The sequence below is a fragment of the Thamnophis elegans genome, chromosome 2, assembly GCF_009769535.1.
Source record: "Thamnophis elegans isolate rThaEle1 chromosome 2, rThaEle1.pri, whole genome shotgun sequence".
Taxonomy (NCBI): Eukaryota; Metazoa; Chordata; class Lepidosauria; order Squamata; family Colubridae; genus Thamnophis; species Thamnophis elegans.
This window is the reverse complement of record NC_045542.1, coordinates 152,693,654-152,708,135: the sequence shown is the minus strand read 5'-3', so window position 1 is coordinate 152,708,135 and position 14,482 is coordinate 152,693,654. Positions and strand designations below refer to the sequence as shown.

Genomic DNA, 14,482 nt, shown 5'->3' with positions numbered 1-14,482 from the left:
CATATTTCATCCTACACATTTTAATTGAGGGTTTCCATTTGGAGAATGAAGATTTGCGATAAAATGATTGTTTTAAAAAGGAGAAAGTGTTCTTTTCTTTCTCTTTTAACCTTACTCTGATGCCAAAGAGTTCTCCAAAATTGTAGACTCCAGAACTCCATAGAGATTCTGCCCACCCCAGATTCCCACTCTATTATTTTCTTTGTAAGACTATTATTGCCCAGTGTAAGTTTTAATCAGCTTGGGGTAAAAGACCTTTTGCAATGATGACTATGAGCTCAGCAGACTTTGAGAGATATAATAAGCCAAGAAAGGAAGTTACAACTTACTTAAAGAAAGGAAAACACTAAAGCATTTACCTCCAAAAATGACTATCATTATGCAAATTATACATTTTTGATGCCAAAAGTAGAGGAAGAAACTTCTCTACTCAAAAAATAAAATAACTGTAATTGTTCAAATTATATACATATTTAAAGCTGACTAATCAAAACCATTTGGACTCAGCGAGAAGTTTGTAGACATTTCTATTGGCTATGAAATAACTAGGTTTATATTAATTTATAGGAATGGGAAAAGGGTTCTATCTCTGGATGAAGTTGACTGCATTAGACCCCAGGGAATCTCCAATGCTTTTATGCCCATCATTTCAAGATCTATGAAGGACCCTCTTGAATTGATAGAAATCTCCATCCTTTAGCCAGTAGCTATTTTCATAGTTACTGCTAAATCATTGTTTTGCTTAGTTTGTTGGGCAAGTTATATTGAGTCTCACAGGCAGCTCAATTGCTATCCTAAGCTCTATTGTGGCATGGCTTGGTACGACACCTGGAAAAGGACCACGGTCAAGCCGAGGGCTACAATTACGACGTGTGATTACAGCTTTAAGTTTGATTAGCTCACCTTAATCACAGTCCACGGTGCCATTCAAATCTAAACTAAAGGTTACTTTATAATTCTTAAGCTTCCAGGAAAGTGACATGGGACACAAGAATAGCTGTAATGGGGAGCTGCTCCTCCTCCACCACCATCTCCCTTGCCCATACTTTGTTCTTTGTCCCAAGGAGTATATGAAACACAAAAAAGATATTTACTCTTCTCACTGAACATCATGAGCTTCTGTTTTTGTGTAGAAGAAAGGAAGGAAGGAAGGAAGGAAGGAAGGAAGGAAGGAAGGAAGGAAGGAAGGAAGGAAGGAAGGAAGGAAGGAAGCCAACCAGCCAACCAGCCAACCAGCCAACCAGCCGGAAGCACTGCAAATGTTTCTGAGATATTGCCCAAAGAGAAGGGAATTGATCTGTCTGTCTGTCTGTCTGTCTGTCTGTCTGTCTGTCTGTCTGTCTGTCTGCCTGCCTGCCTGCCTGCCTACCTACCTATCATCTATTTATCTATCTGGGTCAAGATTCCATGTTGAATCCTCTTAGCATTAGGATCCCCCAACACACTCACGGACCAGTTGTGGCTTATTGGACTGGTTTCCCTGATACCCAACAATAGCACTAGCAATATAACAATATTGATATTTAGAATAGAATACAGCTGGAAGGGACCTTGGAGATCTTCTAGTCCAGTCCCATACTCTAGCAGGAAAACCTATACCATTTCAGACAAGTGGCGGTCCAGTCTCTTCTTTAAAACCTCCCACGATTTCTGAAGGCAAGCTGCTCCACTGGTTAATTGTCCTCACTAAGTTTCTCCTTAATTCCAGGTTGCTTCTCTCCTTGATTAGTTTCCAACCATATTTAACAATAGCAATAGCACTTAGTCTTATACACCACTTCACAGTGCTTTACAGCCCTCTCTAAGCAGTTTACAGAAGTAAGCCTTTTACCCCCCACAATCGAGGTCTTCATTTTACTGACTTTGAAAGGATGGAAGACTGAGTCAACTTTGAGCTGGTGAGAATCAAACTGCTGGCAGTGGGCAGACTTAGCCTGCAATACCGCATTTTAACCACTGCACCACCATGGCTCTAAATTATATCAAACTTTATTTATTGACTCTCATCTGCAGAAAAATCCTAGCAAAAACTAATACTGCACTGAGATGAACTTAAGCCACAGTTTGGAACAACATGTGTGAATCAAAGTCCCCCCCCCCCCCCGTTTCATAGTAGAAACTGCCCAGCTCCCCACACAGAGCAACTCTGAGTTGTTTATGATTTATGGGTGATGCAAGTTAAAGCTAACCCAGATTGAGATGTTGTGTGAATGCAGCCAGCATGGTGCAATATAAATGCTGAAACTGAAAGAACCAAGTTCAGGTATCTCCTTGTACAGGTAGTCCTCAATTTACGATCACAATTGAGCCAAGATTTATGTCCCTAAGTGAGAAATTTGTTAAGTGAATTTTGCCCCATTTTGTGATTTTTCTCGCCGCAATTGTTAAGCGAATCACTGCAGTTGTTAAATGAGTAACACGGTTGTTAAGTGAATCAGATTTCCCCATTGACTCGGCTTGTTAGAAGGTCACAACAAAGGAGATCGCATGACCCCTGACCAGTGTTTTTCAACCACTGTGCCGCGGCACACTAGTGTGTCGTGACATAGTGTAAGGCAGTGATGGGCAACCTTTTTGGCGTGGTGTGTCAAAAATCGGCAAAAAATCGAGCATAACTCGCGTTGTGTGTCACTTCGACAAAAACATAATTTTGCGCAATTTATAGTTTAAACTACAAAAATGTACAATTGAAATATATAATTGTATTTAATAAACCAAAAACAAATTATTTAACATACCTGCTTAGTAACTTCTTTGTTCATCAGTCGATTTCATATGTTGCCCTTGATATTATTGAACTTGTTTGGGGTGCCGTGAACCAGGGCTGTGGAGTCGGCTGCTTCCAGCTCCACGTCCTCATCAACATGCTGCTTCAGCCCGCCCCTGCTATGAATATTCCTAGTGACGCGAGGGCGAAGAATATGAATATTCATAGCGGGGGCGGGCCGGAGCGGCATGTTGATGAGGACGTGGAGCTGGAAGCAGTAGACTCCACAGCCCTGCTGTGAACTGAGATAAGTGTGGTGCGGTTGTAACCGACAGTCCCAGGAGTAGACTCTCTGTGCCGGCCTGACTGGAGAGAGGCGCGCACTGTTCCCGCGCTCCTCTCCTGCGGGTCCTCCCTCGCCGCGCTGATGATGTGTATGCGCACGGCACACACGCCTTACCAGCAGCCCCTGCGCTCAGAAAGGGGCGGCGGCGATACAGTAAGTGAGTGTGGGCGGGGGAGATCACACGTCCCGCCCCCCCCATTCCTCCAGCACAGATTCTTTCATCCTCGGCGGCCGTGCAGGAGCCGAGGATGAATCGCATGAAATCCTGTGCGTGTCACCCCAAATGGCTACGCGTGTCAGCACTGACACGCGTGTCATAGGTTCGCCATCACTGGTGTAAGGTGTGCCGTGGGAAAAACATTTTATATATAGTCAATATAGGCACAGAGTTAATTTTTTTTAACATTTTCTAATGGTGGTGTGCCTCGTGATTTTTTTCATGAAAAAAGTGTGCCTTTGCACAAAAAAGGTTGAAAAACACTGCCCTAGACACTGCAACCGTTATAAATGTGAGTCAGTTGTTTAGCATCTGAATGTAAATCCCATGACCATGGGAATGCTGCAGTGGTCAAATGCAGAGGTGGGTTGCATACAGTTCGGCCCGGTTTGGCCTAACTGGTAGTGGAATTCAGGCCTGGGTCGCAGAACTGGTAGCGATCCAGGCCTGCCACACTCCTGAACTGGTTTCAGGAGTGTGCATGCATGTAGAACAATATACATTGAAAAGCTCACTGGTAGTAAAACCGGCAGCAACCCACCCCTGGTCAAAAGTATGAAAAATGGTCGTGTTGCTGTTGTAAGTTCAAATGGTCCCTAAGTGAACTGTTGTGAGTCAAGGACTCATTTTGCAGGGGTCACACTTAGCCTAAACCAGAGACATGCAGTCAGGGGAGGCAGGGGAGACGGGGCCTCACTAGTGTCATGAGGAAAAGAAAAGAATAATTAAAAGGAAAAAGACTAAGGTAGTTGCTGCCAGACTCCAGAGTCACAGTGGATGACTCTGAGTTTGCTTAGTGCTAACTGCAGGGGGAGGCGAGAGAACTACGGGCCTCCTTTTCATAAGGAATTTTTCGCCTTTTAACCCTTGCTCAGAGTTAAGCAAGGGTTAAAAGGTGAAAAATTCCTTATGCAAAGGAGGCACATGGTTTTCTGCCTTCTGATCTGGCAGCAGCAAATCGTGCCTAAGTTGCCTTTTTATTTAATTTTTTACATTTTCATCATGGCGGGCAGACAAGAGGAGAGTTGAAATCCACAGCTGGAAAAGGTATGTGGATCAGACGGAGGGAGGGTGGGAATTCAAAATTATTGTAATTTAATTTGTAATTTTTTATTGTGAGTAATTTGTGTGTGTTTGTGTGTGCGTGTGTTTCTTTCTTCACTTCACTCAAACAAACTCTCTCTCAATTTGAGAGAGAGTTTGTTTGAGAAGAGAGGGGCAGCCCTCTCCCCGCCACTGGGAGCCCCGTCCTGCTCCCCTCTACCTTTCCTCCTCTTCCTCTCCCCTTTCTTTGCTGGCTGCCGCCTCGCCCCCCGCCTCCTCCATCCCCGCCAGCAGCGGCAGGGACGTTCTCGCCGCTGTGGGCCACAGCACTTTTGTGCAGCAGTCATTAAGTGAATGGGGCAGTTGTGAAATAAATATTGAGGTTGTTAAGCGAACAGCAAAAACATCATAAATCAGAGTCACGTGACCATATTTCAGGCACTTGACAACCAGCAACTATTTTGCAGCTTCCTCTGGGCCAATTGCCAAGGGCCCAAAATATGGTAACATGATTGCAGGGTGGGGTGGGGAGATGTGATTGAAGCTTCAAATCCAAGTTGTCCTTTTTGGGGGTATCCATCATAACCTCAAACAGTCACTAAATGATTGGCTGTAAGTTGAGGATCACCTGTATGCCCATTTAAAAATAAATACCCCCACACTTTTAATTGTACAGGTAACCACTGTGTTTCTGAAATGAAATGAAACACTCAGTGAAGTAACCTGCGAGCAGAAATGCTGAGAAATTACCCCAGCTAAACATGTAAAGATAGCGACAGCACTTAGCCATAGCACTTAGGACTTATATACCATTTCATAGTACTTTACAGCCCTCGGTGGTTTATAGAGTCAGCATATGCCCCCAAGAATCTGGATCTTCATTTTACCGACCTTGGAAGAATGGAAGGCTGAGTCGACCTTGAACTGGTCAGAATTGAACTGCTGGCAGTGGGCAGAATTAGCTGCAGTACTGCATTCTAACTACTGCGCCACCACAGTGAATGGACACACCAAGCTGCATGCCCAAGGACAAACATAATTCACCCTACAGGACAGTGGTGGGATTCAATTTTCTTTTTACTACTGGTTCTGTGGGCATGGCTTGGTGGAGCTGGCAGGGGAAGGTTACTGAAAAATCCCCATTCCCTCCTGATCAGCTGGGACTTGGGGGGCAGAAAATAGATGGGGGCGTGGCCAGTCAAAGGAGGTATTTACTAGTTCTCCAAACTACTCAAAATTTCCACTATCGGTTCTCCAGAACTGGTCAGAACCTGCTGAATACCACTTCTGGTCCAAGCACAAACATAATTTACTCTACAGGAAGAAACTATTGCCAACCATCCCCTGATTGGTGGGGGAGTTACCGATGCCAAATCTGCAATAGCCAATTGTAACATAATTCTCCGATCATCATATCTCTGCTTGGCTTGTTGCTGTTGTGGCTTCTGGAGATTTTGAAGATGGAGGCAGTGTTAATTTTTTTTTTCAACACATCAACGTAGTTTCCAATCTGTGCCACAACAAAAGCCAGCAGCCCCTGGGAATGACTGGAACTGTTGCTCAATGCGTCTGTCAGGCAGGCTGGGGATAGGCCACTAGGTGTCATCTATGATTGCAAGCAAAATAAGAGGATGCTCATCACCCCCTACTGGTTTTCTGAGTAATGACGCTCCCATTAAAGTACCGCTACTTGAATAAGTACAGCAGCAAGTGACATTTTTCAAAGCCTACCACTCTGGCAAAAAAATAAACCTTAGTTTAAACCTTACTTTTGTAACTGAGTTCATTGCAAACCTGGATGGAGACCATGCAGGACCGTTACTCAAACATAGATTGGGCTGGAACAGCCCTTGTTCCACTGGATCATGAGGTGGCACTGGAATCCGTTCTATCTAGAGAAAACCAGGCCTTTCTTGTGGTTTCCAATGATTATTTAAGAGGCTGCAGCTTCATCTAGCTTCCTGACTGATGTAACCCACATGGCGTTTTCCCTCCAGCCATCTCTGAGCTCGTTTGATTAAACTAGCAACTTGGACTTAAAGCCAAAGTGAATATTACCATTGAATTGGAGGGTATTTTTAAAGGTCTGTAATGGTGCATGAGACACGCAGTGCCTCAGTGGCTAAGACACTGAGCTTGTCAATCAAAAAGGTCAGCAGTTCGGCGGTTCGAATCCCTGGCACCACATAACAGAGTGAGCTCCCGTTATTTGTCCCAGCTTCTGCCAACCTAGCAGTTCGGAAGCATGTAAAAATGCAAGTAGAAAAATAGGAATCACATTTAGTGGGAAAGTAATAATGTTCCGTGTGCCTTCGGCGTTTAGTCATGCCAGCCACATGATCACGGAGGCATCTTCAGACAGCGTTGGCTCTTTGGCTTTGAAACGGAGATGAGCACCGCCCCCTAGTATCAGGAACGACTAGCACATATGTGCGAGGGGAATCTTTACCTCTAATGGTGCATGAGAAAGACCTTGGGAGATGGATTGGGAGCAATGGTGGGATTCAGCCAGTTCGCACCTATTCGGGAGAACCGGTTCTTAACTTTCTAAGAGGTTCAGAGAACTGGTTATTGGAAGAAATCTTATTTTGTTTTTTTTCCGCTTTACAGGGCTAATCCTGTAAGGAAGGCAGGAAGGAAACATTCTGGTGTTGTTTCTAGCTTAATCTTTATTGCCCTGCTTACAGAAACTGCCTCTCCGGTTAACCCTTATTGCATTGTAACAGCTAAAACGAAGCATCCATCGACCTGAGTGATGTTGAGTTGGCCACGCCCACCCGGTCACATGACCACTGAGCCCCACCTACCCACCTGGTCATAGGGACAGAGAACCGGTTGTTAAATTATTTGAATCCCACCATAGGTTGGGAGGAAGAGATGCTGCCTAAGGAATGGTCAGATAAGAGAGGGCATAACTAGCAGCTGCACGATGGACAGAGAAAGAGGCTTAGAAGGGACCCTCCTAAGGAGAGGGTGGGAAATGTGTATTTTCAGATTTGCAAGATTTTGTTAACGTAGCTTTGTAATAAATAGCTCATTCTGTTGTTTCTGGTATGGCCTTTCTGGGGAGGCTGATGAGGTCATTTAATCCAATTCTCTACCAATGGAAGAGGTTCATCATTACAGTGCTTGCTTATCCTGCTCTAGCTGGCTCAGAAGATTACTAAATTTAGACGAGCTACTAAATTTGGCCCACCCCAGACTCTAACCTTCTTGCCAATTACTGTGCCTGAGCTTATTCATTCGGGTGGGAACGGAATTGAGTTAAAAAACTAAATCTAGTCCTCAGCAGTTCTGACACATTAGATGCTACTGGAAGGCAGGACTTTTGGAGAAGATTCAGCGGTTGCTGCAGTATGAACAGAGACGCAAATGTTTTCTTCTGCTTAGCTAAAATGCCGGAACACTATTCATTTTATCGCACAGGCAAAAACGAGGCATGAATTGTGAACCAGCAAGTGTAGCTCCTCTTGGAAAGAGAAGAAGATGGCCTGACTTGAGGAACCTCATCAAAGGGAAATAACAATCTGTTGGAATATTCATGACTGGGAGAGACATGGTAACAAGATCAGCCAATGAATAGGCATAGCAGCTAAGTCAGCCAATGGGAGCTTAAAACAGATCTGAGCCTGTGCTGAGAATCGGAACCGAAACTACTCTGTCTGCTCTGAACTCTGAAATGATACTAACTGTTCTCTCCTGCTTGTGCTCTGCTTGTAACTTCTCCCACGTTGAAAGAATCTACTATTGGTATTGTACATTTATTCATCTGTTATTATGTATATAAAGAAGTTAATGAATCCAGCTGAATCAGTTATCTGTGTGTGCTTTCTGGGTTTGATTTTTCTGCAACAAACTCTGACACAATCTTCGATCTTCTTCAAGATAGGTTAGGCTCACATGCTGGAAGGCTTCCATCCTTTTTCTTCCATTTGGTGCTTTCAGGAAGCTTCTGAGGTTCAAATGCATACAAAAAGACTGACCACGGAGTCCCTACACCAGTGATGGTGAACCTTTTCGGCACCGAGTGCCCAAACCGGAATGTGTGTATGTGCGCCAGAGCACGGGAAACCAGAAGACCAGTCGGCTGGTGTGCATGGACGTGCCGGCTGGCCGATCTTCTGGTTTCCGGCGCACACATGCATGTCGGCCAGCTGGTCTTTGACACGTAGGAGTGCCGGAAACCCGAAGACCAGTTGGCTGTACGCACTGGCCAGCTGGTTTTCGGCACATGTGAAGACCAGCTGGATGGCACGCATATGTGTGCCGGAAACCAGGAGAGCAGCTGGTGACAGCACGCATGCCCAGAGAGAAGGGGCTCTATGTGCCATCTCTGCAGGGGTAGGTTCCTGCCAGTTCTAACCTCTTCTATAGAAGAGGTTCCACAAATCTACCATGCCGTTTAGAACCGGTTCCAGCTCCCATCCCTCCTCTGCCCGTCCACACCATGCTTACCCCACCTGCCGCTCACTAATTGGCTGGCTCACCAATCGCCCTGCCTGCCTCTAAGAGTCCTATCTAAACCTTAAAGTCTTAAAGCTGTCAAGTTTGAACACCCCTGGGAGTATTTTTTCTAAAGGGTTAGGTGTGCAAGGGTCTTGTAACTTGACAGCTTTAAGAATTGCATGCTTCAAATGCCAGAGTTTCTGAGCCAACATTTTGGTTGCTAAGCAAGAGCGTTGTTAAGTGAGTTTTACCAAATTTTACAAGTTGGCCACGCCCACCCAGCCACATGGCTGCCAAGCCACTCCTGTCCAGTCACATGGCCAGCAAGCTACTCCCACCCAGTCACATGGCCAGCCAGCCACTCCCACAAAGCAGGCCACACCTACAGAAGAGGTTCTAAAAAATTTTGAAACCCACCACTGCACGCATGCCATAGGTTCGCCATCAAGGTCTTAGACCAGTGTGAGAGGTTGTGTAAAGGCTGGGGAAGCAGCGGAAGATTTTAATGGATGAGTTAGTTGAAACCTTATCTCATCATTGGGAACTCATCCCAGGTGAGGAAAAGTGTGTGTGTGTGTGTGGGGGGGAGCATCTTCAGAGAGACTGATAACAAACGAGGGCGGAAAATTCCTAAAGTTCTGTATTTACGCCAAACAATAAAGAGACTTTTCTGAACCATTTTTAATTTTTTGGCCCAGCTATGGGAGACTTGACAGCTACAGAGTCGTGCTTCCAGCTTCTATTCATCTGGAAATTTGAAAAGAATCATGAATTGCATTCCTAGGACATTTCTTCCATTCCTTTTTGAACAACCGTCGGTTGTCAATGAAAGACACCCCATCAAATTCCACATGGGCACAATATGAACTTGGGGAGGGAATGGAGGCACCGTTTCCTTGGGAAGACGTTACCGGCAATGTGCGAAAAGTTGGCATTGCATAGAATGCCCAGGAAATCTATAGCATGCGTGTGCCCAGCTCCATTTGTGCGAGCCGCGTGCACACACACTTGCCGCTCACTTAAATGGAGTGCATACGTGTTGCCTGTTTTGACAGCCCAGGTATAAACCCCTCAAAGCCAGGGCTGGGCTTCAAAAATTTCAGCAACGGCTTCTCTGCCCGGCTGCTGGGTGGGCGTGGCTATGGTGGGCATGGCCCAGTTGGCCTCCTGCACCATAGCAGGGGCGGGGGGGAGGCATTTTCGCCTCCCTCAGGCTCCAGAGGCCTTCTGGGAGGTCTGTTTTTCCCCCTCCCTGAATTTCCGCGTGGGCCCTGCACTTATCTCGCATCCAAAATGGGTCGCGTGGAGCTCCTGGGAGGGAGGGGAGAGGTGGGGGTGGGATTTGGAGGTTCTCTGAACTGGTCATAATGTTAGCTACGGGTTCTCCCGAACCTGGGTGAATCTGTAGCAGCCCATTCCGTGGGCTGCGGCCTACACGTTGGGGACCCTGCCCTCGGCCGTCTATAAAATGCCTAATTTCACACATTGAGGGTAACAAACACATGGAGGTCCCAACTCCAATCCCAAATTATTTCTATAACAACGGGGTGTGGAAAACATTCTTCTCTAAGACCTTGGAGAAATTCTGCCCGTCAGAGGAGACTGAGCTGAAACAGACTTATAAATATACCAGGCAACCAACCGTTTCATTTTCCAACCTGCGCGATACTATGCCAGCAGCAGGACAGGCCTCGCCCATCTTTATAGGCCCTGACAAAGAGTTCCTTTTGTTTGTTTTGAACAAAACAGGCACAATTCCGCCTGTCCTTCTAGAATTCTAATGTTTTTACTGAAGTCCCCCCCAAATAGCCACTTGTACTAGCACTGATGATGTTACCTAGTTTGGGTAATGAAAGGCCTGAAAGAAAACAAGCAAGCTCAAGAGAGGACCAAGGACCCCTCAAAGCCACTTCTCCATGCCACATGAGCAAGAGTCCATCGTCTCTTTTATCCATCACAATGTTTATGGATGGGGCACGTTCACCATCTCAGTGGAATAGGACAAAGGACACTCCATTGGTCCCAAACGTCCTCGGCTTGTCCGTATCCTGAACAGCACGGCCGTCTCCAGGTGTCTCCTTCGCTAGGTGGGCTGGTTTACAAGGGGCCATTCGGCTGCTCTTTATCAGGCTGTACCAGATCTTGATAGACGAGAGAACGAAGGAATCGGGGGTAAGAATCTTTCTCCATCAGCCCGAAGATCCTCTTCTGGGCTTGGTCAAAACAAGACCGGGTGGGGAGCAAAATGTTCCGATTGGTGACATCTCTGGTCTGGGAATCAAGATTCACCTGCAATTAAATGCACACCATTATCCACACGATACAAAGTGGCGGCAACTGTGATTTGTTTAAACACGAATAAAAGGTATTTGCAGGAGCAGGGGGGAAAACAATCCCCTCAGGGGCTGGAAACTTAAGATGTTCTGAGTTCAAAACCTAGAAACCTACAGATAGAGATTTTTAATCAATCAGTGCTGATCTAGAACAAGGGTTGACTCAGGTAGCATGTAATTTCATCTGGCTGAAGAAATTCAATTTGATTAATTCTATTCTATTCTATTCTACTCTACTCATTTTATTTTATTTTATTATTAATTCTATTCTATTCTACTGTACTATTTATTTTATTTTTTATTATTTTATTATTTTATTTAGAATAGAATAGAATGGAATGGAATGGAATGGAATAGAATAGCAGAGTTGGAAGGGACCTTGGAGGTCTTCTAGTGCAACCCCCTCCTACCTAGGCAGGAAACCCAACACCGCTTCAGATAAATGGATATCCAACATTTTCTTAAAGACTTATATTAAAGATTTATTTTATTATTTTATTTTTATTATTTTATTATTTCCCACAATTCTAAACCTTAAAAATGTACAACATTTTTGTTGGAAACCACTGTTTACTTCCAATTTCTGCCCCCCCCCAAAAAAGCATCCCAGTGTGAAAAATGGGTTTGCTTAATGACTACAACATTCGCTTAACGACTGTGGTGTTTGCTTCAGGATTGCCAAGTTCCCTTAATGACCACGGTAAAAAAGGTTGTAAAATGAGGCGCGATCGTGTGGTGTGACCTCCTTATCAACTGTCTTGACTTAGGACCAAAATGGAAGTCATAAGCCCGAGAAAAGCAGTTAGATATCCTGCAACTTTCAGCGACGTACAGGCCTAAGATTAGCTGAGCTGTAGGAGGAGCAGGGGCAATGACAGGGCCTTATCCTGGCCTCGACAACCCTGTCTGAGTATTAACATCATTCTCTGACTTCCTCTTTGCTAATCTCTTGAAAACAACAGTAGAGCCCGGGGACTCTCAGTATGATTCAGAAAAACAACTGGGGAAATGCATTCACCTCCTCCATCATCCCTGTCAGCCGTTCAAGTAATGCGCCTATAGAAAATAGAACTCTGAGGCAGGCAGGTTCCTCAAAGAACAGATTATTGGAAACATCACATTGGCACAACTGGTGAAAGCCGACTCTGAATTTTCCTGAGGCTTTCACCTGATTAAGAGTAAAGGGTTTCCCCTTTCCCCCAAGTCACGCTGTCCAATCCGAGTGCTGGCTGGTTGCTTGGTTACTTGCTCCTCCTCTGGCCAGCCACCTGTGAGAATGTCCTTGGTTCCCACAGGAAAACTTTATTGTTCAGGCTACAAAACCCAAGCTAATTATTTCCCCTCTCCCACAGTTGTCTGGCAACCCTGAAGCCTCCAAGCTGGCTTCAGCCAGGTTCACATCAGGGTTGACAATACCACCGTGAAGCACATAATAGTTCTGAATCTTTCATTTCCCTTCCTATCTAGCTTTCCAAAGGACACACACAGATCTTGATAAAGCACTACAAAAAAGCAAGGTCAATAAGATCAGCCACCAGCATGCATATATGAGATTTGTTCTGTGTGGCTTTGTACAGACACACCCGTTTGTCTGGCTTAGTACCAAAAAAAAAAAAACCCTTGGTAAGAAAGGAATAAGAAAAAAGATCTGTTCAAACAATGAAATACAAAGATTTGAGATGCCTATGTATGTGGCGATACTTATGCAGGCATGCAGAAAAGAGCAACAAAGGTTATTAGTGGAGGCTAAAATATATGAAGAACAGTTGTAGAAACTGGGTGTGTCTAGTCTAGTGATAAGAAGGAGTAGGGGTGACATGATAGCAGTCTTCCAATATCTAAAGGGCTGCCTCAGAGAAGACAGATAACCTATTTTCCAAGGCACCAGAAACAAGACAAGAAGCAATGGATGGAAACTAACTAAGGAGAGAAGCAATCTAGAACTCAGGTTCTAGGTTTGCCTTCAGAAGTTATGTGTGCTCCATCCCTGAAGGCTTTTAAGAAGAGACTGGACAGCCACTTCTCTGGAATGGGATAGGGACTCCTGCTTGAGCAGGGGGTTGGACTAGAAGACCTCCAAGGTCCCTTCCAACTCTGTTGTTCTGTCATGAACTCTGTTGCAACATAAATGCGAAATATGGAATAAAGTTTTCTCTAACAAATACTAATTCATCCCATTTCGCAAACGAGTCTACAAATTCAAAGGAAACTTTAATATTCCCCTACTTCTTTTGGAGCTTGGATGGTGATATATTGGTCAAAAATCTTTTTTGCTCTCTCCTGGAGCTTGTCACACCCTCGGAGTTTACGATAATCTTCACAGGCCATCCAGAAGTCCAGATTCTCTTCACTGAATTCTGATTTCAAGAAAGCATGGAAGGCAGCTCGACCATCTATAATGCGGAGACGAACAGACCAAGACAATCCATTAAAATCTTCCCCTCCTTTCTCCCACTCCATAAAATATTTAGAAATTCTATTAATTCCACTTGGAATAAATTCTGCATTTCATCGCATGGATTTCCCCCTCCTACTTCAGGTTACCAGGTGATAGTGGATGTTTTATGATAAGAGAAGATGTTAGTAATGGGTGGAAACTAATCAAGGAGAGAAGCAACTTAGAACTGAGGAGAAATTTCCTGACAGTTAGAATCAGTGGAACAGCTTGCCTCCAGAATTCGTGAATGCTCCAACACTGGAAGTTTTTAAGAAGAGGTTGGATAACCATTTGTCTGAAATGGTATAGGGCAGCAACGGCGAACCTTTTTTGGCTCATGTGCCATAAGTGGGGGGAGCGCAGGAGGGTCGTGTGTGGATGTGCCGCACCCATAATGCAATGTGTGACCCCCCCACTGCGCATGTGTGCACTACAGGCGCAACCCCCCATTTTTTGCATGCTTTTTTCGCCCTCCCCAGGCTCCAGAGGCTTTATAGGAGCCTGGGGAGAGCGAAAACAGCCTCCCCCCCCCCCGAGGCCCTCTGGAGGCTTCAGGGACCTTCAGGAGGCTTCCCTGAAGCCTCCGGAGTGCTCAAAACGACTCTCAGAGCAAACCAGAAGTCCGTTCCTGAACTTCCGGTTTGCCCATAGGGCCGATTTTTTGCGCTCCGGAGGCATTTTTTTTGTGCTCCAGAATGCCTCGGAGGAGGGGGGCGCCGGGGGCTCTTTTCGCCCTCCCCAGGGTCCTATAAATCCTCTGGAGCCTGGGGAGGGCGAAAAATGGCTTTAAAAAAGGGCGAACTCATCTGGCCAGCGCGCGCATGTGCACTGGCCAGCTGACAGGGCAGCGCGTCGCGTACCATGACAAATGGCTCCGTATGCCACCTGTGGCACGCGTACAATAGGTTCGCCATCCAGGGTATAGAGTTTCCTGCCTAAGCAGGGGGTTGGA

At 45.4% G+C, this 14,482-nt stretch overlaps 1 protein-coding gene across 3 annotated transcripts in view; it reads right to left on the bottom strand.

Moving 5' to 3' along the window:
* Positions 1 to 10,340: 10,340 nt before the first annotated feature.
* LOC116503705 (regulator of G-protein signaling 18-like) overlaps positions 10,341 to 14,482 on the bottom strand; it is a 46,399-nt gene continuing 42,257 nt past the window's right edge. For all 3 annotated transcript variants that reach the window (XM_032210275.1, XM_032210277.1, XM_032210276.1), the window contains exons 6-7: positions 13,320 to 13,486; positions 10,341 to 11,049 (exon numbers count right to left, since the gene is read on the bottom strand). In XM_032210275.1, coding sequence (XP_032066166.1) covers positions 10,858 to 11,049; positions 13,320 to 13,486 — 359 coding nt within the window. In that variant the 3' untranslated portion in view covers positions 10,341 to 10,857. The remainder of the gene's footprint in view (positions 11,050 to 13,319; positions 13,487 to 14,482) is intronic.